We start from the raw sequence: 25,704 nt of genomic DNA, 5'->3' as shown, positions 1-25,704 counted from the left end.
GCAGAGGCCCCAAACAGTGCAGGGCTGTTCGAGTCTCAGTTTCCCCATTCGTCAACCGGCCTTTCCTGCCTCTTCTCCATGGCAGGTGGTGGGAGGTGGGGCTGTGAAAAAATCCGGAGGCCTCCGCAGGGATCAGGAACGCCAGAGCCCCCAGGTAGCCCGCGCCCCTTCCGCTACTGGGGGGTCTGGGCCTGCAGCGGCGTCCCGGGGCCACGGCGGGGGCGGGGCCTTAGTGGGGACCCGGCGTGTGGGGCGGGGCCTATCTGGGGCGGGACCTGGCGGTGTTGGGGGTGGGACTTATCAGGAGGCGGGACCTGCCCCAAGCGGGAGCTCGTGCCGGGCCCGGGAAAGGGGCCTATCAGGAGGCAGAACTTGGAGGGTGGGGGCGGGGCCTGTCAGGAGGCAGGACCTGGAGGCTGGGGGTGGGGCTGTCGGGAGGTGGGGCCTACCTGGGCGGGAGTCTATGTCAGGGCCGAGCGGCGTGACGGGGCCTATCAGGAGGCAGGACCTGGCAGGCGGGGGGCGGGGCCTACCAGGAGGCAAGGCCGGCGTGGGCGGGGCCGGGCTCGGCTTCGCTTCTGGACCCGCCGGTTGTCGCAGTCAGTGCGGCTCTGCCCGGGCTGGGCGCCGCGGCTCTGACGGTGAGGCAGCGGTCCCAGTGTCTGTCCCACCGGCCGGGCGGGCCCGGTGCAGCCGCGGGAAGGCGTCGGCGCTCGGCGGGCGCGCCGTGGGCATGGCGGCCATCAGGGCGCTGCAGCAGTGGTGCCGGCAGCAGTGCGAGGGCTACCGCGACGTGAACATCTGCAACATGACCACCTCGTTCCGCGACGGCCTGGCCTTCTGCGCCATCCTGCACCGCCACCGGCCTGACCTCATGTGAGTCCCGCCCGGCGCCCTTTTGACCCCTCTGCAGTCCGGCCGCGTGCCGAGATGGGCGGGGAAACTGAGGCCTGGGCTGCTCCGGGCTCCGGGATGAGGAGCAGAGGCGTGGGGCTGGGCAGAGCCGGGCGCCAGGCACAGCCCACCGTGCAGCCCCCTCCCCCGAGGCTGCCCCCAGTGGTCTCAGTGTGCCCGGACACCCAATGCAGCTGGGCCAGAGCCTTGACATCTCCCGCCCGCCGGCTGAGTCAGCCGTGACTCAGGGCGGCTTCTGGGCGCTGGCTGCAGCCCAATCCCCCTCAGTGTCCCTGGGAAAAACCAACAGAGTGGCCTCTCTGGGCCCTCCGAGGCCCTCAGTGTGCCCTGGGGCCCCTGGAGGCTTCTCTCCTGGGCACTGTCCCTCCCCCACGCTGTCCAGGCCCCTGGGGGGGGATGCAGCCAGGGCCACCGTGGGGGAGTGGCCAGTGCAGGACAGGAAGTCCCTAGACCCCAGGTGCTGCTGCTGGCTGGGCCTCCGAGGCCCTGGGGGATAGGAGCTGAGATGGAGAACAGCCCCCATCTCTGAGAGCAGCAGGAGGTGGCAGGGGATGGGGACTAGGCTGTCTCCCCCCAGGAGGGTCTTGGCATGTGTAGCTGGGCAGCTGGCCCTGCCTGTTGCTGAATCTTGGCCGAGCCTGGACCTACTCCATCGGTTATTCACTCAGCAAACACTCTTTGGTTGAATGACTGGGACCAGACTTGATGGGACAGAGATCTGTGTGTTGGGGCTGGGGTCCAGAGGCTCAGGAATGAGGCCCTCAAAGGCCAGCTGCAGCCCAGGCACCTTCTGGACAAAGCATTGTCCTGAGAGGTGGAGGCTGGAGTGGGGCTGGGGTGGTGTGTGTTTGGCAGGGAGGTCTGGGGGCTGGGAGGAGCCGCAGGGAGCACCTGCGGATGACGGCCTCTGTCAGGCCCCAGCTGTGCAGACCAGAGAACCCAGTCCAAGAGGAGGGGCCCTTGCTCAGGTCACACAGCCCCAGCCGTTTTGCAGAGCCTGGGCTCCTCCCCTGTATCCCTGGAGACCATCCTGCCAGCCTCAGTCTCTGGAGGAAGCTGGGGGTCTTGGGCAACAGCCTCGGCCCCTGCCCTGAGGTTGTGACATGCATTCGTGGAGCCACCAGGGGCCTCCATGTGGCATCTGGACAGCACTTGCTCTCCCTCGCCAGGAATGTGCCTCTGTTGCCTTTGCAGGCAGAAGACGCTGGGCACAGGGCACGTGTTTCCACACAGAGATCCTGAAGCTGAGCTTTGAAGGGGAGGGCCAGGGACATGAAGACTGGGAGGAGGCCTCGAAATGGAGAGGAAGACAGGCCAAGACCCCACCCCCAGGGATGCAGGGTCCTGGATGAGGCTGGCTGGTGGCTGAGCCCAGGCATCCAAGCTGGGGCCAGCCTAAAAAGCCTTCAGGTGAGGGGAGAGACAGTGCCGCTGGCTGCTGGCCACCAGCTTCACGGACCACCGGTGTCGCCGGAGATTTGGGGCCCTCTGGTTCTAGGGAGCTCCCCTCTGCTCCCCGCTGGCTGAGGTGTGCCTGTGTGCGGCTGGCCTGCTGCATACTGCTCAGGGGTGAGCACAGGTGCACGTGCGTGTATGTGCGCTGGCACAGTGGGCATTGTGGAGCTCCTCGGTACACCGACAGTTATTGAGTACCTGCTGCGTACCCAGCACTGAGTCCTGTGACAGCTCCCCTCGGCCTCCAGATGCAGGGGGCAATGTTCTGGTCACAGAAACAGACAGGGAACAGGTACATGAATAAAAGCTCAGGGTGGCTCCTGAGAGCGCAGAGGCCAGGACAGGAAGAAGGCTGGCAGAGAGGAGGCCTGTGCCCTAGCTCTGTGTGGGTGTGCAGTTGCCTGAGCTATGGCTGACTTGGTTCTTGTCTGTCTGTCCCCACTGGACTGTCAGCTCCAGCGGGTGGGGGCTCTGTTTTGTTCACTGCTGCATCCCCGGTGCCTGGAGCTGGGCTCGATAGATACCAGCACTTGGAGTTCTCCAGATAAGGGCTCTTCAGTTGGGGCTCGGTAGATATGGTAGGAGCTTGGTAGGTGGCCGTGTGCCGAAGGACAGAAAAAAGGCTATGTGCCCTTGGAGGCAGAGATCAGAGAGGTGAAGCCACAAACCAAGGGCATCTGGAGCTGGGAGAGGCAGGAAGGACCCTCCCCGAGAGCCCCCTTAGGCAGCAAGGTCCAGCCCACACCTTGATGTTGGAGTCTGGCCTCCAGAGCCGTGAGAGAGGAGGAGGAAGCAGCAGGAGGAAGCTTGTATAGGTTTCCATGGGTGTTGCGGGGCGGGGACCTCTGCAGACCCTGGCTGATAGGAAACCAGGAGTGTCATGGGGGGCAGGTGTGCACCTAAGTGCGGGGACACGTGCTCGTCTGGATGCATGGGCCCTTGGCTTTTATTCCAGCGTTGGAGTCTCACTGTCACCCAGGCTGGAGAACACGGGCTCAAGCAGTCCTCCCACCTCAGCCTCCTGAGTAGCTGGGACCATGCCGGGCTAATTTTCTTATTTTTCATTTTATTTATTTATTTATTTGAGATGGAGTCATCCAGGCTGAAGTGCAGTGGCATGATCCTGGCTCACTGAAACCGCCGCCTCCCAGCTTCAAGTGATTCTCCTGCCTCAGCCTCCTGAGTAGCTGGGATTGCAGGCACCTGCCACCACGCCCGGCTAATTTTTGTATTTTTAGTAAAGGTGGGGTTTCCACATGTTGGCCAGACTGGTCTCGAACTCCTGCTGGCTTCAGCCTCCCAAAATGCTGGGATTACAGGTATAAGCCACCGAGCCTGGCCTATGTCTGGCTACTTTCACTCAGCATATTGTTTTTTTATTTTTTTTTATTGAGATGGGGTCTGGTTATATTGCCCAGACTGGTCTTGAACTCCTGGCCTCAAGTGATCCTCCTGCCTCAGCCTCCCGAAGTGCTGGGATTACAGGTGTGAGCCGCTGCTGCGCCTGGCCCCTGGCTCTTCAGTTGTGCCTGCCTCTGTGCCTTCATCACCCCATCCCATGCCCTCAGCCTCTGCTCCTTGCTGTGCCTCTGGGTGAGGTGGTGGCTGGGGTTGAGGGGGTCCTCCTCATAGAGCCCTTAGCTGTCCCTCCTTTCCCCAGTAGTCTTCAGGAAGGGAGGAAACACGTGTGAAGGACAGGCAGAAAGTTGCTGTCCTCTCAAGGCAGCTCTGAGGTCAGACTCTGCATGAGGCCCCCACCCCTGCCACCCTGTTCCCCTCTCCTTCCAGTGAAGACCCTTTGGCAGCAGAAGGGTGGACGTCCTGTCTCTGTATCTCTAGTTCTGCTACCAGGAAGTCCTTCCCTTTGTCTGGCCTTAGTCCTTCCTGCTGCATGCAGAGCGTGTTTCCGCTTGGCCCTCAGGGGAAAGCAGCTGTGAAGGAATAAGCTCAGGCGCCAGGCCAGCCAGGTGGGGCACTCAGGCTCTTGGCTCTGCCTCTGCCTCCCCGACCCGGGGTGGAGGTGGCGGGGCTCCAGGTGTTCATGTGTGTCGTGTTCCTGCTCCTTGAGCCACGCCGACTGCCGGTGGAGGGGGCTGGGATCCAGGTGTTCATGTGTACTGTGTCTCTGCTCCTTAAGCCACGTGTGACCACATTGGGGAGCGCCACAGGCACAGAGAAGTGTTCGTGAATCTCCGCTTTACAGCCCGGAAACAGGATCACCCAGCCACACTCACCAGGAGGTGGCAGGGTGGATGGGCCCCCTGCCTGGTCAGCCTGCCCGTGTCTGCTCGCCCTGTGGCTATGGGTCCTCTGCAGCCGGGCCTCAGGGTGCCTGCCCCCAGGCACTGTTTCCATACTGGTGACACAGGGCAGCCAGGCAGCCAGGTGAGCTCAGAAACCACCCAGAACAAACAGCCCCGCTTCCCACCTTGCCTCCCTCTGGCAGTCAGCCTGTTGGGCCAGGGCAGCTCTGCCATGGGCTGGCTCCTTACTCCTGGGCTCAGGCAAGGTCTCCAGGCACAGCCCTCGGGCAGACGGGACAGGTCTCCAGGCACAGCCTGTCTGGAGAGAGGGCAGGCGTTGTGCGTGGCACAGGAAGCTGTCTGGCGGGTGGGAGAACATTGCTGGCCTCTTTCTTGGGGGTTGTGACTGGGGGCATTTGTTGGACTTGTGTCCAGGCCTGGGGAGGGTGTCGTGATTTGGGTCTCTGCTGCACCCTCTGTGCCGGGGCAGGGTCCCTTGAACTTTCTCCTGGTTCTGGCAGCTCTGGAGGCCGGCGCAGGGCTGGGCCAGGAAGTAGGGGCGGCTGGGGTGGCCACTGTGTGGGCCATGGAGTCCTCAGGCGGTGGCTCCCAAGGGTGGCAGGGCTCCCAGAGACACTCCCATTGTCGGGGGCCAGGGGAGAAACTCACGCAGCGGCCCCCACCCAGAAGCTCCCAGGCAGCGCCCTCGAATCCTGCGCCAGAGCCGAGGGTGGGCTGACCTCCCCTCCCACTCAGGGCCGGGTCAGCAGGAAGCTGCTTGTGGACAGAGGCCTTCTGTTCCTGCCCCAGGGCCCGTAGCCAGACCCCTGCGGCCGCCACTGGCCAGAACCCTCCAGGACGGGTGTGGGAGGGGCCGCCTGTCCACCTACTGCAGGGCGACTGTCCAGGGCCCCACACTTCCTTCCAGAGGTGCAAGGTGGGGGCTCTGGGGCCTTCCCTGCCCCAGTTGTCATCGCCCCCTGCCCACCTGCCCCTCTTCTGAGCTCTGCCTGGCCACGTCCTCGAGTCTCTGAGGTCTGCTCCATCCCTTGTGCCATCTGGTCCGTCTCTCTTGGGCCTCCCTCCACCATCTCTGTCTCCAGCTCTGTCTGTCTGTCCGCCTGCCTGTCCCCACTCCCTCTGCTCCCCTTCTCCGTGGGATTCTCTCCTATGTGCTGGATGTGCCTTGCTGGGGCCCCTTCCCTTCCAAGCCCCGCACCCTCCCCCCTCCCCCAATACTCTATTACTGCCTCTTGTTCCAGAAAATAAACAGTGTGAGGTCAGCCACCCGGGAATTTGAAGGGGTGTATACATTCCCAAGAACCACCCCACCAGAGGCGCTGGGACAGAGGCTGGCTGGATTCCACAGGCTGAAGTTGATGGCCGTGGGTGGGTTAGAGGGGTGGTGGGGGCAGGCATGGCTGGTCAGGGGCACGCACGGTAGAGAGTTGCTCAGGGTGAATCTTGTGACTGATGCAGACTTGGTGAATAGAAATCTCACCCCCCAAGCTCAGAGCAAATGCATCACAGGCATTCATAGGGCAACGACTGCGTGCCTGACCCCACGGTGCGTGCCTCAGAGCCGGCCCTTGGCATACCTGATTTTAATTCTGAGGCTTCAGGTAAGAGGAGGTGAAACTCCAAAGGGCACCGGGTCTCAGCCCATCAGCCTGCAGGTTTGTGATGGTGGCTGGGGCCGCGTCCCTGTTCTGGCCATCTCACCTGCCGAGTTGGGGGGAGCTGATGCATTTTTGTCTGACAAGGCCAGAGATGTCCATCTGCTCAAGCTGTCCTCGAAAAGTCCCCCAAATGGGGGCTTCAGCAACAGAAACTGACCTCCCTCGGTTCCATAGACCAAAGTCCTGGATGGAGGCGTGGGCAGGGCTGGGCTCTCTGAGGCGGGAGGGAGGGTCTGCCCGGCCTGTCTCCTTGGCTGGGAGGGCTGTCTTCGCACTATGCCTTCAGACCCTCCTTCCTCTCAGTGCGCGTCTGTAGCCCAATTTCCCTTTTGTGAGGATACCAGGCACCGGTCCAGGCCTCCCTGCAAAAGACCTGGTTTGAATTCTGTTATCTCCAAAGGAAACAAAATGAATTCTCTTACCTTCGTAGAGAGCCTGTCTCCAGATAAGGTCACATGGGGGAACTGGAGGTTAGGGTGCCAGCGTGTCACTTTTTAGGGGGGCTCCTGGAGAAACGAGTGGGGTCTCCACCTGTCGATCTTGGTGGGGCGTGTGAGGCGGTTCTGGCCGGCGATTTCTGCCAGTGTCGTTGGGCCTCTGAGCTCAGCTGCTCAGGGTCCCCGGGGTAGTGAGCTCGGGAACTGGGAGGTGCTTCTGAGGAGGGCCTGGCAGGTGCCTCCAGCAGAGCCTGGGAAAAGGTTTTCTGCGCTGGGGGCATGGAGCCATGGTCTGGAGGCTGGAGGGCTGGCCCCTGGGGAAGGAGCTTGGGGCAGGATGGGTGGTGGCTGTGGGACTGGCCAGGGTGGTACAGCCCAGTTAAGGAGGCCTCAAATACCTGGGATGCAGCCTGGACCTGGTCCTGAGGCTGCAGTCCTGGAGCACGAGCCCGGACCTGTGCATCGTGAGGACTGGCTCCGACGTGTCGGGAAGGCCTGGGGTCCCTGATCTGCCTGGAGCTCTGAGAGCCTCACTCTGGGTCCGGGGGTGAAATGGCCCTACGGGGAAACCCACTGGACAGAGCCGCTGCCGGACCCTGGGGTGGACAGAAGCCAATGCGGGAGCAGATGGCCTCCTTCTCCTGCTTGTTTAGAGAAAAACAGAACTTGCAACACTCCCTCCCAGCCACCAGGGCATGCTTTCTGGGGACACGGCCATTTGGTCAGTGACCCCGGGGAACGTCTGCAGAAGAGCTTGAGCTTTCAAAGGGCTGGGGACAGGGAGAGGGCGGGAGAGCCGGCCCCTGAGCCCTGGGGGCTGAGGCTGAGGCCCAGCATGGCTGCAGAGTCTTGGGGGAGTTGGGCATAGACAGCCACCCATGTGCCCTTGGGTCACACCCTATCTGGGGACAAGCCCAGGCAGACAGAGGCATTGGCCCAGGCCCAAGGAGGTGAAAACCCCTTTCCCTGCCACTGAGCCCAGGGAGGGGGCTCCTTGTCATCCGTCCTCCTGGAGAGAAATCTGTACATCCTCTTGTCCTGTGTACAGAAGCTCTGCCTGTGCAGAAGGGCGGTCCCGTCGTCTGGAACCTGTTACTGGGAGGTGGTCCAAGCTGGAAATGGTGGAGGGTTCCCACAGAGCACAGCAGACTGATGGGCGGCAGGGCTGGAGGCTTCCCAAGGAGGGAGGTGGGCCACCTGCAGCCCCCACCCCACTCCCCCTGCCCCACTGTGTGGCTTCCACCCGGCCTCAGTTTCCCCATCTGTGAAATGGGCTCACAGTCCGGCCTTGGAGTGTTGTTATGGGGGTCAAGGCCGGGCAAGGGCTGTGCAGGCTGGGCTCAGAGCTAGGCCACCCAGGCCACATGGCCACAGAGGTCTCGGCCCCCTCTTCTCCATTTGAGACCTGCCCGGGCTTCCTGTTTGCTGCAGCCACAGCCGTCAGATTCACCACCAGAAGCTGCGGTTGTCTTCCCAGACAGGGACACTGAGGCCCTACGAGAAGAGAGGGCGTGCCTGGGAGAGGCAGGACACAGCTTGCAGCTCCAGCTCCCTCTGTGGGGCCAGGAAGCTTCTAGAACAGTCCAGTTCACGCTGGTGTGGCAGCAGCTGCTGTCCAGGACCCCACAGGCAGCAATGTGGACACACAGGTCATGATCACTACATATTTTTTTTGAGACGGGGTCTCACTGTGTTGCCTAGGCCGATCTGGAATTCCTGGGCTCAAGCAATCCTTCTGCCTTGGCCTCCTGAGTAGCTGGGACTACAGGCGTGAGCCACTGTACCCAGCTTCCAGATCGCTATTTAACCAACCCTCCCAGAAGCTGCAGGCTATGCTAGGAGCCTGGCAGTTTTTGTGGGAGGGCCTGGGGCTGGGCTGGGGCCTCCTGTGTGGGATCTAGGTGTGTTTTCTGCCCAGGGCATCTTCCCAAGGTGCCCACGAGGAGTCCCAGGACCAGCCTGGAGGTCGTGTGGGGCTGTCCTCTTGGCATCCCCAGGAAGGCCCTGCTGTCCAGGCTGGCCGGGGACCTCACCTTGGGAACTTCTGAGACCCTTGCATCCCGGTGAGGCTGGGCCCCTGCTGAGTACCTAGGAAGGCCACTCCACCACCCAAAGAGGGAAGCATCTAACCTCGGTGGCCCTGACTGCTGTCTCCCTGCTGTGTGACCTCAGGCAGGTCCCTGAGCCTCTCTGTGAGATGCGGGCGTAACCAGCGCCTGCTCCATAGGTCAGGTGTGAACCTTAGATTGGTGTTTGTGAAGAACTGAGAAGGCCACTCTTCACCTCAGGGTCAACAGAAGTGATGACAGGTGGGACAAGGCGGTTCCGGGGCCTGTCCTGCCCTTGGGGGCAGTGTGGCCACCCTCTCTGCGTATGGCGCTGTCCCCTGCCTCGGGAGCCTCTCTCGTCCATTCCCTGTGGTCCCCCGGGGACACTGGGCCTCTGCGACCCACCTAGTCACCAAGCGCTGTGATAGGACGAGCTCCCTCTGAGCTGAGCTTTGCTGGGCCACCCTGATCTGGCAACCTCGCCTCCCGGGCCTGCTTCCTGCCACCTCTGATTGTGGCAGGAGCACTGGTGAGGGGCGGCCTGTCCAGAACACAGGAGGTAAAGCTGGGGCCGTCTGGTGTTTGGGGGTTCAGAGGGGGCTGCACCGCCATCCTGGCAGCATCTCCATGGCTGGAGCAGGGCCGGGAGCCCTAGCCTGTGCCTGTGTTCCCTGTGTGAACTCATTCCTTCACAGCCCCCCTCCTGGCCTCAGTTTCCCTGTTTGGGCAAGATGACCTCTGAGGCCCTTCAGTCCTTTGCTTTAAGGACTCTGAGCTGCTCTGGACACCATGTTTTCATTTTCCAGAAACTTCAATGCTCTCAAGAAGGAAAACATTTATGAAAACAATAAACTGGTGAGTGCCCCCCCACTGGCCCTCATCCTGCCTGCCCAGCCCGGGCCTCGCAGCTGGCTAAGCCGCCCCGCCCCGAGCCCCACCCATGTCCGAGGGACCAAGGGACCCCCAGGCCCTGCACCCTCCTGCCCGGGAAGTGGGGGTTCCCCAACCAGCCCCGCAGCCGGTCCTGGTCTGGCTGGCCCTAGCTGTCTAGAAATAGCTTCTTGTAGCCTAGGATTTACTGCTCCCCTTTTCCTCAGCTGGGGAGCAAGGTGGCAGGAGGTGGCTGTGGACCCTACTGCACTGTGGGGAACTCAGCCCAGCCTGTCCTAGGCTGAGCAAAGGTCTGGTTGGTGGGGGGGCCGTGGGTGGGTTCCAGGAGGGCCAGCGGCCACCCTCACCACACAGGACTTGCCTCCCCAGCCCTGCCCGGATTCCAGTCCTGCCCTGCCCTCCCCAGCTTCTAGGCCCTTCCCTGCATGCAGCCTCAGTTTCCCTGCCTCAGAATAAGCGCCACACGCCCTTGTGGGTGGAGGCCCTGGTACTCACCTCTGGCCCCGAAGGCATGTCCTGTGCTATGCCAGGCAGGCCCAGCCCATGCCTTTGCCCCTGGAGCTGGCCTTCAGCAGGGACAGCAGTGAGCACTGAGGACACGGTCAGACCTGCCCGGCCAGCACTGCCCTGTTCAGCACAGGGACAATTTGAATGTAAACTTTAACCTGATTAAAATGAACTAAAATTACAAGTTCACGGGGAAACCTCATTTCCACTAAAAATACCGAATTAGCTGAACATGGTGGCTCGCACCTGTAATCCGTTACTCAGGAGGCTGAGGCAGGAGAATCGCCTGAACCCGAAAGGTGGCGATTGCAGTGAGCCAAGACTGCACTCCAGCCTGGGCAACAGAGTGAGACTCTGTCTCCAAAAATAATAATAATAATAAGTAAATAAGCCGGGCGTGGTAGCTCATGCCTGTAACCAAGCACTTTGGAGGCCAAGGCGGGCGGATCACCTGAGGTCGGGAGTTCAAGACCAGCCTGACTAACACGGTGAAACCCTGTCTTTAAAAAAAAGGAAAATAAATAAATAAATAAATAAACAAGGTCAGTTTTTCGGGCGTGCCAGCCACATTGCCCTTGCTTACAGCCATGCGTGGCCAGCAGCTGCTGGGCTGGACAGCGCGGGGTTCTTGTGTCCCTGTCTTAGCCTCCCACGTCCCCCACCTGTTGCCTGGGACCCCAGGATACGGCTGCCTTTGTGTCCCCTTCTGGCCCTGGGAAGGGCTCAGTGGTTTGTGGGTGTCAGCCCTGCCCCGGGGGTCAGCTGCTCAAAGACCCAGTAAGTCTGTGTTGCGTGGGGCTTGTGATTCTCCTGGCAAAGGGCAGGTCCCCCGAGGTTTCTCCTGGGCAGGGCCTCGAGCTCCCACTGGCCTGGCGACCTCAGTCCTGTGCGGATGGGACCGTGACCCCCACTGCACTGATGGGTAAGCCGAGGCTGGGAGGCCACGAGAGCAAAGCCCAGCTCCGGCCTTGAACCCACGCTGCTTTGGGCTTCAAGCCTGTGTCTCTGAGTTGAGGCGAGCTGGGGCCTGGTGGAGGAGGAGGAGACTCCCAGCTGCCCCGCTCACCCCCTCCCGCCTCCCGCAGGCCTTCCGTGTGGCGGAGGAGCAGCTGGGCATCCCGGCCTTGCTGGATGCCGAGGACATGGTGGCCCTGAAGGTGCCCGACCGGCTGAGCATCCTGACCTACGTGTCCCAGTACTACAATTACTTCCACGGCCGCTCCCCCAGTGAGTCTCTGCTGTGTCTGCCCAGCTAGGCAGGACCAGGACTGGCCCCCTACACCCTCAGGGCTCCTGGGCCTGTGGACATCTTGGGATCCATGCCCAGCCCCCCTCTGAATGGCCACCGGGGCTGTGCACTGGCTGTGAAGCAGCAAGAGGCCTTGCTGGGGTCCCTGTGCAAAGTCCCAGACTGTGTCTTCACTGAGAGGGGCCGGGGCCCTCGTCCTGTTGCAGGCGATGCTAAGCCCCGGCTCATGCAGGCCCCTGCCCAGAGCAGGCTGAACCACCCCACTGCTTCCCTGAGGCACAGGCTCACCAGCAGCCCCTGCCACTTCCCCCCTTGCTGGGCCTCAGTTTGCCCATCTGGACCACTGAGCTTCTGTGCCCACAGTGGCTTGGCCGACCAGGATGGCTCCTGGCCCTGCCTTCATCTATCTTGATTTTGGACCCTATGGAAGCTGGGTTGGCCTGGCAGGGTGGGGTCCCCAGACAGAATTGGGCAGGAGAGGGACAGGCCCAGCCTTTGTGTGTGCAGAGCTCAGCTCCCCGCCCCTGCCCCCACATTCCTCTTCTAGGCTTTAGAAATCCCCGGAGTCATTCTGGGCACAGGGCCGGCTCCGCCTGCTGGAGAAGCTGAAAAGTCCCTTTTCCCTGATCCCAGCTGGGGCTCTGAGTGGGGAGAGGAGGGGTAGGGGCCAGCCTGGGGCTGCGCCTGGAAAATTGTGTCCTTGGGGCTGCCTCTCCCCAGTCCTGGCCCCCAGGTGCCCCCTGCCCCGGGCACCAAGGCCCGTGCTGGGCACTGGAGCCCCCGGAGAGACCCAGACCCTTTCCGAGCCAGGGCTGAGACCCTCCCGACCCCTGCTTGTTTCCTGCCAGTTGGGGGCATGGCAGGCATCAAGAGGGCCTCAGAGGACTCAGAGGAGGAGGCGTCAGGGAAGAAGGCTCCAGCGAACTCGGCCAAGCTGCCCTCACCCGCCCCAGCCCGGAAGCCTCCACTGTCTCCAGCCCAGACAAACTCTGTGGTCCAGAGGAGGAATGGGGGCACAGAGGGCCCGCCCTCCAAGACTGTAAGCTCCCAGTTCGCCCTCCCCAGGTTCCCTGGGTTTTCCACCGGCGGGTGCAGCGGGGGCCGTGGGACCAGGTGGAGCTCCTAAGCCACAGGACCTGGAGGTGGGGGGTGCCGCTTCCCCAGCACAGGGCTTGGTCTTAGCAAGAGCCGCCAGGACTGGCTCTCTGGGGCTCTGTCAAGCCAGGGTTTGTGATCCCACTTTGTACAGATGGGTAAACTGAGTCCAAGGAGGACACAAAGGTGGGACAGAGCTTGGACCTAGATGGGCCCAGGTTGCCTCCCCCCGCCGGGGAGAGAAGGGTTGCTGGGGTGTGCCCTGTACCCCAGACTGACTTTGCAGAGTGAACCCAGGCAACCCCCACTTCTCAGAAGTGGAGTTGGGGTGGAAGGCAGTAGGGGAATGGCTGGTGATGGGCACCCCCAGCTGCCCCTGGACCACCACTTCAGGTTCCCAGGATGATGGGAATTGGATGGGATCCATGCCCCTAGATGGGGCAGGAGGCCTGGAATCTGTCCCCTGGCCCCCACCCCCACCAAAGGACCACAGCATCAGGCCCCAGCTCCCTCCCCAGGGCGGGGCTAAAGGCTGCGCAGGCCCGAGCCCTGACGGCAGCCCGCTGGCTCCTCTCCCTGCCAGTTTTCTGGCTGTGAGATGGGCTCTTTGGCTGCCAGGAGGGAGGTGTGGGTGGGCGGCCACTCAGAGAGGTGCTGGCCTCTTCCGCAGGGCCAGGCATCGGCCGGAAGCTCGGTCAGCAGCGCCTGTGGGGTCTGCGGCAAGCACGTGCACCTGGTGCAGCGGCACCTGGCGGACGGGAGGCTCTACCATCGCAGCTGCTTCAGGTGGGGCCGCCTCCGCCTGCACACGAGTGTGCACCACCCCTCCCAGGACCCTCCATGGCTTCCGTCCACTCCCACCTGGCCACATCCTCCCCTTCCCCTTTCCCTCCTCCCCTTTCTTCCCCTCACTTTTCTCCCCATTACTTTCCTCCCCTGCTTCCCATCCCTGTCCTCTCCCCTTCCCCTCACTTTCCTTCCCCTCCTCTTTCTCCTATCCCTCCTCCTCCCCATCCCCCCTTCTCTCCCTCCCCCCTCCCCCTCCTCCCCTCCCCCTCTCCTTCCTCCCCCTTCTCTCCTTTTCTCCCTCACTTTCTTCCCCCTCCTCCTCCTCATCCTCCCCCTCCTCCTCTCCCCCTCCCCCTTCCTCTTCTCCCTCTCCTCCTCCCCCTTCTCTCCCTCCTCTCCCCCTCCTCCGTTTCTCCCCCTCACTTTCCTTCCCCGCCTCCCTCCTCTCCCTTCTTCTCCCCCTCCTACCTTCCCCTTCTCCCCCTCCCCTTCCTCCTCTCTCTCCTCCCCCTCCTTCCCTTTTCCCCCCTCACTTTCCTTCCCCGCCTCCCTCCTCTCCCTTCTTCTCCCCCTCCTCTTCCCCTTCTTACTCTCCTTCCCCTCCTCTCCCCCCTCCCCCTCCTTCACTTTCTCTCCCTCACTTTCCTTCCCCTCCTCCTCCTCTTCCTCCTCTCCCCCTTCCCCTCCTTATTCTCTTCCCCATTCTCCTCTTCCTCCTTACCCTCCTCTCCTCCGTCCTCCCCCTCCTCCTCCCCCTCCTCTCCCTCCTCTCTTCCCCCTCCTCTCCCTCCTCCACCTTCCCCCTCCTCCTTTCTGTTGCTTTAGCTGAAGACGCTCCGCTGTTCCCAGACACCCAGGGCCTGCCGCCTCTCACTGAACTCGTGTCCTCCAGCACCCCCAGGAGATGCCTTTCTGGCTGTTCTTCCACACACTGCCTCAGTCTACCTCCTGTGCCTCTGCCCTTCCCACTGGGGTGTTTGACTCAGTGGCCATCCCCAGCCCCTCCCTGCCACCCTGCACCCCGGGTCAGGGCTCCTAGAGGACAAATGCTGTCCCCCCTCCTTCTGTCCCCGGCTCTGCAAGGCTAGGGTGGGTTGGTCCCTCCTAGTTCCATCTGCTGCTCTGAGAGGCTGGGGTGGGTGGGTCCCAAAGTGGGGCTCAGGGTGGTGCATGTCTGCTGGTGTGCAGGAGCACCCTCTGGGGTCTGCACCCCAAATGAGGTTTTCAGTGGGGTCTGTGACTCAAGTGATTCTGAGCCTGAGAAGAGGCGCTTGTTGAATGAATCAGCGACCTTGCTGACTCCTGGACACAGGAGTCTGCAATGCTTGCCCTTGGGAGCATGTGGTGAAGGCAGGGCGGAGAGCGGGCGGGTGGGTGCTGAGCTGCGCTCCTGTGACTTTCTTCCCCAGGTGCAAGCAGTGTTCCTGCACGCTGCATTCGGGGACCTACAGGGCCGCAGGAGAACCAGGCGCCTTTGTCTGCACCAGCCACCGCCCCGAGGCTGCCTCTGCAAGCCCCAAGTTGCCGGGTCTGGCCCCCAGACGCCCAGGGGTCATGTCGGTAGATTCCAGAACCCCCTGTTCCCCGCAGAAGGCCCAGGAGGCGAACACGCCCAAGGCCCCACCACCAGCCAGGGAGCCTGCTGTGCCGAACCCGCCGCCCAGGGCTTCTGTTCCAGCTGCATCCAACCCTTTAGCCACCAGCGCTGTGCCCATCCACATGAGGAGCCCGGCCAGGCCCTCTGAGAGCCACCTGGCCCCCACACCCACGGAGGGCAAAGTCCACACACGTGTGACCAACAGCTCCCCGATGGGCTGGTCGTCAGCTGCCCCGCGCACAGCAGTGGCCGCCTCCCATCCCGCTGTGTCCCCGAGTGCCCCAGACCCTCACCCGGCCACGCCTCGGGGTGGGGAAACCCCCCGAGTAGCAGCTTCTCAAACCACACTTGGTTCAAGCTCCATGTCTGCAGCCCCGGTGGACCCCCCAGCCTGGACCCTGTCGGCTTCGAGGACCCAGCAGGCCCGGAATAAGTTCTTCCAGACACCAGCCGTGCCCCCCAGCACCGGCCTTGCTGGCAGGGGTCCCACTCCATCATCGCTTGCTCCATCCAGGGACAGCAGCAAGGAGCAGGCTCGGAGCTTTCTCAGGAAGGCCCTGGAAGAGGCTGGTGCTCCTGCGCCTGGCAGGTGGGTGGCTTGGGGACAGAGGGACCCCGGGGGTGTGGCCTCTACGCACCAGCCAGCCGGGCCCTGCGAGGCCAGAGGGGTTGGGGGCGCTGCCCCTCCCTTGCTGCGTGACCCTGGAGACGGCAGTTCCCCCAGCCCCAGTTTCCTCCTTTGGAGAATGGGGAGGAGTCGGGGCGGCAGTGCCTGTGGTCGGGGCAGTGGAAGATGAGTTATTGTGGAAAAGCTGCTGTCCGCACATGCTCGGGGCGGGGAACGGTGGCACTGCCGCCCCGGGGCCCACTGTGCAGCACTCCTGTGGAACCCAAAGACCCTACACTCAGTTCACGGATGCGGGGCCAGGTTGTGAGCAGGACCCACGCTGGGTGATCTGAGCATCACCTTGTCTGATTGAGTCCAGCTGGGCTCCGACCTTCCATGCCTGGTCTCTGTGCCTGGACCCTGGGCAGAGGATGAGGACAGATAGAGGGGATGCTGCGTCAGTTTCCAAAGGCCCCCCGCACTGGGCGGCTTACACAGCAGAAATCCGCCCCTCACAGCTCTGCAGGCCGAAAGTGCAAGGTCGAGGCACGGGTAGGGCCGAGCCCCCTGACAGGGCACTGGGGAGGACCTGTCCTTGTCTCTTGCAGCTCCCAGCAGCCCTGGGTGTTCTTGGCTTGTGGCTGCCCCCCTCCAGTCTCTGCTCCGTCTCCACGTGGCCTTCTCTCTGTCTGTCTTCCCTCCTGTCTCTCCTAAGGACACTGGTCACTGGACTAGGGTCCACCCTAACCCAGCGTGAGTGCATCTTAATAGGATCACAGCTGCAAAGACCATTTACAGATAAGGTCCCCCTCTGAGCTTCCCAGGGGATGTGAATTTTAGGGGTCACCATTCAACCAAGTACAGTGACGCAGCAAGTGAGTTCATTGCAGTGTGGCTGACAACAGGTTTGCTGCCCCATTTGATGGGTGCAGGGTCCCCCACTCAAACTGCCGCCTGCCCTGCCCTGCAGCAGTGGGTGCCCAGAACCTTCAGGGTGGTCACAGGCGGGAGGAGAGCTAGTTCGCTCTGCCCCTCTTGGCACTGGGGGTGTCCAGGGCATCCTAGGGGCTGAGGATGAGTGTGGGAGGGGTCCAGGGAGTGCTTCCTGGGTGGTGGGGAGGGGCGTGTGTGGCTGGGTGGATCCCAGCTCCTCTGGGGAAGCCAGCCTGGTCACCCCTGAACCCAGAATAGGGGAAGGGGAGAGGGGAACTGGTTGGCGAGGGGAATGGGAACATGGAGGCGCTGCCTCAGGCTTGGGGTGGTGCGTGGTGCCCCCACCCCAGGCTCTGGCAGCCTCACTTCCGGCGTGTGCCTGAGGAAAGGCTGCTGGGGAGGTGGAGGGGCAGCCTGGGGTGATAGTGGGAGGGCGCCTGGATTCAGCTACGCCTGATACATGTTCTTTTACTTACAGGTCCTCCCCAGCCACCACCCCTGCTCCCAGTTCTCAGCCTAAAATCGAAGCGCCACAAGCAAGTCCCTCAGCCAAGCCATCACAGTCTGCATCTCCCCAGCCCCTTGGCCCCACTTTGAGGATGGAACTGCCAGTCCCCCTGAGCATGGGAAACTCCGCTCGGGTGCCTGCATTGCCCTCAGCAGGCAGGAGGAGCTTGGCTGAGTCCTCAGGGGTCAGCAGGGTGGGTTCTGGCTCCAGGCCGAAGCCAGAGGCCCCGACGGCAAAGGGTAAGCATCCCCTTAATGCAGGTGGGCAAGCGGCTGGGGTGCAGGAGGCCACTGGGGCCGAAGCTCTGGGAGTCTCTCCTGGCTGAACTCTGCAGAGTGTGTGGTTTCACCGCTAGCCCCGCCATCTTCCCCTCCGTCTCTGACTCTGTTCTCCATGACACCTGCACACAGCCTCCTGGGGTCCTGGCGCTCTCTCTGTGTGGTGGCTGCAAGCGTCCTGAGGGCTATGCTGTTTGCCGGGCGCTGTTGCCCAGCCCTCCCCATCCACACGCCCTGCTGATACCTACAGTGCCCCGCTCAGCTCAGTTTGGCGGTGACACCTGGCGGCTTGCAGTGGCCTGGCTTTGCCGTGGTCTGTGGGGTCTCCTGCCAGTTGCTTTGACAAGGCTGCACTGTTGCCACAGCATTCTGTCACCATGTACCAGAGATGGCACCCTGGGTCCCGTCCCCATGGTGGTGTTCCAGTGAAGGCGCCCTGTGCCTTGACCCTCCCGCTGGTGTTCTGGTGATGGCGCTGTGTGCCCTGAGAGCTCTGGTGCCTCCCCAGCCTGGACCGGGGAGGGGCTCCCTGGACCGCACAGTCCTGTTTCATGGCCTCACATGTTTTTGGGAATGGGGAGCTAGCTTTTTTCTAGGCACCTCGGGAGAATCTTAGTTTCCGGTGGCTTTATCTAGCTGGGCCCAGAGAACACACTGGGCTGTAAAAGGTTTTTCCAGATCCTTCCCTTCGGCTGAGTTCTCATTATTAAAGCCACGCCCTGGGTCCTCCTAGACCTGGGTTCACACATGTGCCTGCTGGACAGGACCCAGGAGCCAGGAAAGCCTGCAGACGGGCAGCTGTGGCTCAGCTGTTCCCGCTGCGCAGGCAGAGGACCAGAGTCCATGGGGCTCATCCTGCCATGTTCTCACCCATTTGGCAGAAGCGGAAGTTGAGGTCCAGAGATAGGGAGATTCCCACAGGGACACAGCAGGGGAGGCCCAGCTGGGAGCCCCCTCCCCTGACTCCCTGCCCAGTGCTCCTGATGCCTACGGGCCAGCTGGCAGTGTGGGTTCTGAGGATGGAGTGGTGTGGGAAGATGGCAGGGGGAGGCACAGCCATCCCTGCAGACACCCCGTTCCCAGCACTCCTTCCTGATGCCCTGACCCCTTGTCTCTCACCCAGACCTGAGCACCAGTCACCGGGAAGGCAAGGAGGATGGGCCAGCAGGGTGGAGAGCGAACCTGAAGCCTGTGGACGGGAGAAACCCAGCTGTGAGGTTAGGGGCGGGCGGGGCGGGCCCCCCGGTACCCCATAGGCGCTTAATAAATGCAGTGAGTGTGTAACCGACCAATTGACACACCGATCTAGGGATGGACGCACCTCCCCGTGAGTAGCAGACACGGGGGCCGCTGTCCCTGGTTTGGGGGCAGCAGTGCTGCGTGTCGCACCTGGGCACTGCGGCACACGTGTGTGTTCACACAGCATGTCTGCAGCTGGGGTGGAGTCTCCCCATGTGTGGGTCCCGTGGGGCCCTGAGCTCATACCTGGAGTTTTGCTCACACCACAGCAGGTGGCGGTGGACACACCCGTGATTGCAGGAGAGTCCAGCAGGTGTAGTTGGTGGGCTGGGACATGGCGTTTGCTCAGAAGGCCGCCTGCTCCCTTGGGCCGGTCTGCACATGGCCTGGGAGCCCCTCCAGCTGGGCCAGGCCTGGGACTGGGGGTTCAGGTTCCGACCTCCTGCCTTCTTCCTAGGACTCTGAAGCCCAAGGAGCCACATGCCCTGGCAGAGCCGAGGGCGGGGGAGGCCCCCAGGAAGGTCTCAGGCAGCTTCGTGGGGAGCGTGCACATCACCCTGACCCCCGTGAGGCCTGACAGGAACCCGAGCCCAGCCAGCCCAGGACCCAGCCTCCTAGGTACTGCTGGATGGGACCCAGGGGCCCCGGGTGCCCAACTGGCCCTCCCCCTTGGGTGGGGGTCCCAGGGCCGGACCTGTAGTGCCACCTCCTGGAGTGTGTGAGGAGGGGCTTGGTGAGTGGTCCTAGGCAGGCCTGTGTGCGTGTGTTCACGTGTGTGGTGCATGTGTGTGCACACATCTCTGTGTGTGTGTGTGTGTGTGTGTGTGTGTGTGTGTGTGTGTGTGTGTTTTCCTAGCACTCACAGCTGCCTCGGATCCAGGTCCGGCTCTTGTGTCACTTCCCGTGTGACCTTGAGCAGCCAGCAGCCCCCTGGGTGGACGTGGTCAGGCTGGGCAGGACGTGGGTCTAGGGCTTATGAGGCCAACTCTGTGCCAGCCGGGGAGGCCCAGGGCACAGGGAGGGCCAGGCTACCCAGTGAGCTGTGGGCTGTGCTACAGACCCCAGGCTCCCGGCAGCCCTATTCTGACGGGTGGCTCTTTCTCTCCACCTGGGGGCAGCCAGGTCCCCCTCCCCACCCCACCGCAGGAAACTGGCCGTCCCTGCCAGCCTCGACGTTTCTGACAACTGGCTTCATTCAGAGCCGCCTGGACAGGAAGCCCCAGCGCACAGCTGGAAGGAGGAAGAGAAGAAACCCCATCCTCAGGGCAAACCAGGTCAGCCCCACAGATGCCACTGCTATTTGGGGTGTGGGTGAAGGGAGCCTTCCTCTGAGGAGGCAGTGCCTGCTAGGGCTTTGGAGGATACATAGGAGCTCACAGAGCCTAGAATGGAGGGAAAGCCTGGAAGAAGGATCCAGCCCCATGCCCCGGGCCCACCCTCATGAATAGAAACCCCACCTGCCTCAGAGCACCTTGTCACAGACACCTGATCGTGATGGTGTCTGCTTCTGGCCGCTTGAGGGACTGGGGTGGGGGATGTTGCTGACCTGGAGGAGGGCAGGGTGCAAGGTGGGGATGGGTCTGTGGGCCACTCACGTGTCTGTGGGGCTGTGGCAGGGCAGCCAGTGGGTGTGCGGAGCAATAGGGAGGCAGGGCTGGGGCAGCTGTGCCAAGGGCAGGCTCCTTCCAAGCGGTGTCCTGGTGGAGTTGGTCGTGGTGGCCAAGGCCTGGAGGCTCACCCTGCCCCTTCTCCAGGGAGACCTTTGTGCTCGGTCAGTGTTCTTGCTCCACCTGGCGAGACGGCGACCTCCCCGGTCAGGGTGAGTAGCAGTGGGGAGTTGGGCAGGGGCCCAGCCCTCCGGCGTCCTCACCATCCCTCCATCCCCAGCTGCACCCTGACTACCTCCCCCCGGAGGAGATCCAGAGGCAGCTGCAGGACATTGAGAGGCGGCTGGACACCCTGGAGCTCCGTGGTGTGGAGCTGGAGAAGCGGCTGCGGGCGGCCGAGGGAGGTGAGCGCCTGGGCCTGGCCCTGGGGCAGCCTGACTCCCACAGACACCCTCGACCCTGGGGCCGGGGGCCGAGAACCCTGGTGGGCCCCTGCCCCAGCTGGCTCCTCTCCCCAGATGACACTGAGGACGGCCTCATGGTGGACTGGTTCAGGCTCATTCACAAGAAGCAGCTTCTGCTGAGACAGGAGTCAGAGCTGATGTACAAGTGAGAGCCCAGCCACGGGCCCCTCCTGGAAGGCCAGGCCCGCGTTGCCGGCTTGACGGGCTAGTTGGGGACAGGGTGGCAGAGTGAGGCCTCAGACACGGGGTCGGGGCGGCAGGGTGAAGCCTGAGACGGGGGACAGCGTGGCAGAGTGAGGCCTCAGACACGGGGGACGGGGCGGCAGAGTGAGGCCTCAGACACGGGGGACGGGGCGGCAGGTGAGGCCTCAGACACGGGGGACAGGGCGGCAGGTGAGGCCTCAGACGTGTGTCTGTGTGGCGTGTCCAGGCCCTCGTTGGAGGCTGGGCGGGGCGGACGGGAACAGGGCAGCAGAGTCAGGCCTCAGACTTGGGGGATGAGGCAGCAGGATCAGGCCTCAGGTCCAGACCCTCATCGTGGGCGGTGGGCCGGGGTGGTGGGGGAGAGGGGCAGTGGGGTCAGGCCTCAGGCACGTGTCTCTGTGGCAGGTCCAAGGCGCAGCGTCTGGAGGAGCAGCAGCAGGACATCGAGGGGGAGCTGCGCCAGCTCATGGCCAAGCCCGGTGCGTCCCCGACCTGCCTGCTAAGGGGCCCCAGCGGGGGATGCGGAGCCCAGGGTGCCTGGGGGCAGGCTCTGCGAGGCCACCTGGCTGTCCTGGTGGTGAGACCTTCCCCGGAGCCACGTGGGCCCAGGCTTGAGTTTCAGCTCTCCAGCCTCCTGGCTGTGTATCGTCAGCCGAGGCACTTAGTTTTGCTGTGCTGTGTTCGGCCCCTGCAGAGTGAGGGTGCTTGATGCACCCACCTCGCACAGCTGTTGTGAGGATGGAACGCATCAATTTGCGTAAGGCGTTTAGTGCAGCAGCAGTCAGGGTGAGCTGTGGGCATGTCTTGTGGTGCCGGGTGCCCTGGCTGAGGGTGCAGGCCCTGGCCATCCCGCCTCTGCCCTTCCCTTGCTCCAGGGCTGGGGACAGCAACACCCTGAGCCTTAGTTTCCACATCTCTACGGCGAGTGTTGTTTTGGGGAGACGGGGGGAAGGGCCCCAGCACTCGGGCTGACATGCCTTCCTTCCTTCCTTCCTTCACTCATTCATTCATCTGCTCTGGGTGCCCCTAAGACCCCACCTTCCTCCTCCAAAAGAGGAGACTGGTGCTTGGGTGGTGGGGACATTGTGTTCTGCAGGGGCGTGGGGGGGGGTCCCGCTGACAGAGCTGTCCCCGCAGAGGCTCTGAAGTCACCGCAGGAGCGGCGGCGGGAGCAGGAGCTGCTGGAGCGGTATGTGAGCACCGTGAATGACCGCAGTGACATTGTGGACTCGCTGGACGAGGACCGGCTCCGGTGAGGGGCAGGTGCCCCGGGGACATGGGGCTGGGGTCAGGCCCCTCCCAGCCAGGCCAGGACTGGTCATCTGGTCCATGCTCCCAGCCTTCAGGGTCAGCCGGTCCCGTGGAACTTTCTGTCCAGGGTGGTTATTGTCTGTGCTGTCCGGTGCAGCAGCCAGGGGCACAAGTGGCCATCAGGAATTTTTTTTTTTTTTTTTTTTTTTTTTTTTTTTTTTTTTAGGTGGAGTCTCGTTCTGTCGCTTGGGCTGGAGTGCAGTGGTGCCATCTTGGCTCACTGCAACCTCCACCTCTCAGGTTCCAGCAATTCTCCTGCCTCAGCCCCCTGAGTAGCTGGGACTCTAGGTGCCCACTTCCATGCCCAGCTAATTTTTGTATTTTTGGTAGAGACAGGGTTTCACCATGTTGGCCAGGCTGGCCTCGAACGCCTGACCCTGTGATCTGCCCACCTTGGCCTCCTAAAGTTCTGGGATTACAGGTGTGAGCCACCACACCCAGCCAGGAACCTTTAAAAGTCCCGCTTTTTTTTTTTTTTTTTTTTTTTTTTTTTCTTTTTTGAGATGGAGTTTCGCTCTTGTTACCCAGGCTGGAGTGCAATGGCACCATCTCGGCTCACCGCAACCTCCGCCTCCTGGGTTCAAGTAATTCTTCTGCCTCAGCCTCCCGAGTAGCTGGGATTACAGGCTTGTGCCACCACACCCGGCTAATTTTTTGTATTTTTAGTAGAGACGGGGGTTTTACCATGTTGGCCAGGCTGGTCTCAAACTCCTGACCTTGTGATCCACCCACCTTGGCCTCCCAAAGTGCTGGGATTACAGGCATGAGCCACTGCGCCTGGCCATAAAGTCTTATTTTTTAATGTAGACTTCTGAGGTCACATGCATCTCCTGTTTGCCACAAGGGCTGTGTGTGACCGATGACTTTCCTGTCTCATCTCATGGGGGTCCCGGGCATGGCACACAGGTCAGCAGCTGGAGCCCACCTCTGCGAGCCCCTCTGTGAGCGTGAAGGGGTCTTGGCATGGGTCAGGCCAGGGCCCTTCTGTCCAGGTCACTGGTGTGGTCAGCCCAGGCCCTCCTGTCCCAGGTCACTGTTGAGGGGCTGGCCCTGGAGAGGGCGGGGACCTGGCATCTGTGGGAGCAGGCTCCCGGGCCAGGTATCATGGGGCTAGGCGGGGCTCAGGGCCGGGGTGAGATTGGCTGGAGACTCCATGGGTCCCTCCAGAGCACTTCCCCATTGCTGCTGTCACTCACGACCAATCTGGTCCCGTTTCAGGGAACAAGAGGAGGACCAGATGCTGCAGGACATGATTGAGAAGCTGGGTGACTGGGCCGGGGGTGTTGGGGCCAGGTGGGCTGGCTGGGTGGGCCAGGACTCCTGCTGGGGGGATGGTGCCAGGACCCCGCTCAGCCTTGGTGATGGGATGGGCAGGTTCACTCTGAGGGTGAGAGTGAACTCCCTCCCGCCACTAAGAGGGCCAGGGGGTAGCTGGTGACCATGTGGTCATGGTGGGGACCAGCCCTCTGGGGCGCCCGGTCAGAGCAGACGCTCATGCAGGAGGCCCCAGGAGGACTGCGGCCCATGGGAGGGAAGGACGTTTCTGCAGGGGGACTTGTGTGGGCCGTGGCTGTGCTGTGCTGAGTGTGGCCTCTCTGTCCACCCGTCCTCTAGACCTCCAGAGGAAGAAGTCCAAGTTCCGCTTGTCCAAGATCTGGTCACCAAAAAGCAAAAGCAGCAAAAGCAGCACTTCCCAGTGAGCGGCCCATGGGGCTGTGGGCTGGCCCGGACCCAGCACTGGGACACGGACTCAGGAAGGGGCCTCCTGTCCCCGCAAGGGGCACGTGGACAGCAGGGACCTGCGCTACGGTCTGTGGCCTCAATAAAGAAACTGACCACATGGGCTTGGCCTCCTCTGCACCCTCACGTTTGCCTCGGTGCCCCTGGGCGGCCTCCCGCCTGCCCGGGGTCTTGCCTGTCTCCCAGCTCTGCCCGCAGCACGAACGTGCTCTGTGGCCTTGGGCAGGAGCTGACCCTCTCTGGGCCTGGTCCCCGGAGGTGGGCACTTTCCTAGCTTCCTGGCACAGATGGGCTGGAGGGAGCGTCAGAGGCGGTGTTGGTGTAGACTGGGAACTCTTGGGTGCTGGTGTCCCCACATACCCATGGCCTGAGACCTGTGACCTCGGTCTCCCAGGACTGGGGCCTGGGATGGAGGAGTGTGTCCTGGCCCTGGTCAGGGTGACTTCCTGGTGGCCAGAGCAGGACATGGGGCGCCCCATCCTTTCCGACTTGCAGTGAGTGGATGTTGTGGGAGGAGCGCTGAGCCAGGATCGCAGCTTCCCTGCAGGCCTCTGTCTCCCTGTCTGTTTTGGGAGGGGCGGGGTTCTGCTGCTTGTTGCTGTACTGTTTCAGCTGCTGGGGGAGTCCTGGGGAGCTCTCAGCCGTGGCAAAACACCAATGCTCTCCTCCTGGGTCAGGAACCCCACGGCTCCCAGCAGGGTCCCAGCAGGTTCAGAGCCTGGAGCCCCCACTGTGTGTCCGTGGGCCCCAGGCAGCTTGTGCTGGCCACACCTCTGATGTTCCGTGGCCTTCAGTGTGCCTGGTGTGTGGCATGCAGAGGGCGGGTAGGCTGGAGTGCCCAGATGGAGCGCAGCCTCTGCAGTCTGCCCTGCTCTCAGCAGCTCTGTGGCTTCGGGCTAGGGCACTGCCCTCTCTGAGCCTTTGGTGACATGGGCTGCCTGGGGGCCATGTGAGGGTCAGAGGGGCCCACCGGTGTGCCTAGGGCAGTGATGAGGGTGGAGCACAGAGGTGCCCTCTTGCCCTCTGGTGATGGTGAGACTGCTGCTGTCTCCCTCTGTGCCCTCTGTTTCCCACTGAAGAGGGAAAGGGGCTCCCCCAGGTGAGGCCACAGGCCATGTGCACACAGCGGAGTGGGGAAAGGGGCCCGTGCTCTGCCTGGCCGAGGCCTCTCTTAGAGTCGGGCCACTGGGACTGAGCATGTTGGTGGAAACCCCCCTCTGCCCTCCGAGGACCGAGAGGCAGTAGCTGGCAGCTGTGGGACCCTGGAACCCCCAGGAGACTTCTGTGGGGGGTGGGGGCTCTCACCTGGGTGTTGAGGAGTTAAGGTCCCTTGGACAGGCAAGGTGTACCCTGTTGAAGGAACAGCATGGGCAATGGTCTGGAAACTAAATGTGTGGTGGGGCAGGGCGGGGGTTAGTCACACGCAGAGCGGGTGATGGAGGGAGCAGGGCTCTGTCAGGGCCTGGGCTGGCAGGGACTTGTTCCTCGGGCACTGGGCACCTTGGGTGGTTCTGAGAGGTCCCGGCCTCTGCTGTGTTAGGAGCATGATGCAGTGGAGGGCAGCCTGGACCTGGTCCCGGAGCTGAACCTGTGGGTCCCCCTGGGACCTTGGTCCCCTGCTCCTGTCCCAAGGCCTGACCCATGGCAGTGTGGCCTCTTCACCACCAGGGGGCGGCAGAGAGCCACTCAGCGTTGAGGGACAGCAGGGGATCCCGGAAAAGCTGTTTTCCAGATAGGGAAACTGAGGCTGGGAGAGGGATACGGCTCTCCCACGTCACACAGCAAGTGAGGTGGGGTCGGGGACTGGAGCCTGGGAGGCCACCCTTGGGCTCCTGGTGGGATCGGCCGGGGCACGGGGACTGCAAAGCATTTTTGAGACAGGAACCGGAAAGGAGGTTGACCAGCAAG

At 62.6% G+C, this 25,704-nt stretch overlaps 1 protein-coding gene across 4 annotated transcripts; it reads left to right on the top strand.

Annotated features, from left to right (window-relative positions):
* The first annotated feature begins 540 nt into the window (after positions 1 to 540).
* MICALL2 (MICAL like 2) lies at positions 541 to 23,899 on the top strand. Of its 4 annotated transcripts, XM_010331619.3 has the most exons (17): positions 541 to 876; positions 9,584 to 9,632; positions 11,261 to 11,402; positions 12,273 to 12,463; positions 13,190 to 13,305; positions 14,718 to 15,494; positions 16,924 to 17,192; positions 18,355 to 18,448; positions 18,928 to 19,088; positions 19,589 to 19,744; positions 20,225 to 20,289; positions 20,358 to 20,481; positions 20,596 to 20,686; positions 21,151 to 21,224; positions 21,883 to 21,997; positions 23,275 to 23,321; positions 23,671 to 23,899. In XM_010331619.3, exons 1-17 carry the CDS (start codon positions 734 to 736, stop codon positions 23,754 to 23,756), a joined length of 2,700 nt encoding a protein of 899 aa, XP_010329921.3. In that variant the 5' UTR covers positions 541 to 733; the 3' UTR covers positions 23,757 to 23,899. The 4 variants fall into 4 exon arrangements, with proteins under 4 accessions (XP_010329921.3, XP_039328010.2, XP_039328004.2 ...); XM_039472076.2 differs by lacking the exons at positions 20,596 to 20,686; positions 23,671 to 23,899 and having other exon boundaries at positions 669 to 876; positions 19,593 to 19,744; XM_039472070.2 differs by lacking the exons at positions 20,596 to 20,686; positions 23,671 to 23,899 and having other exon boundaries at positions 669 to 876; positions 20,225 to 20,481.
* Positions 23,900 to 25,704: the final 1,805 nt, after the last annotated feature.

Source organism: Saimiri boliviensis, chromosome 1 (genome assembly GCF_048565385.1).
Source record: "Saimiri boliviensis isolate mSaiBol1 chromosome 1, mSaiBol1.pri, whole genome shotgun sequence".
Taxonomy (NCBI): domain Eukaryota; kingdom Metazoa; phylum Chordata; class Mammalia; order Primates; family Cebidae; genus Saimiri; species Saimiri boliviensis.
This window is presented reverse-complemented; position numbering and strand designations above follow the sequence as displayed.

Excerpts from the sequence above, each read along its gene's own strand:
- MICALL2 (XM_010331619.3), top strand. The coding sequence starts at position 734 with ATGGCGGCCATCAGGGCGCTGCAGCAGTGGTGCCGGCAGCAGTGCGAG. Across the intron at positions 11,403-12,272 it reads CTTCCACGGCCGCTCCCCCA|TTGGGGGCATGGCAGGCATC; the intron begins GTGAGTCTCTGC and ends GTTTCCTGCCAG. Across the intron at positions 19,089-19,588 it reads CCCAGGACCCAGCCTCCTAG|CCAGGTCCCCCTCCCCACCC; the intron begins GTACTGCTGGAT and ends ACCTGGGGGCAG.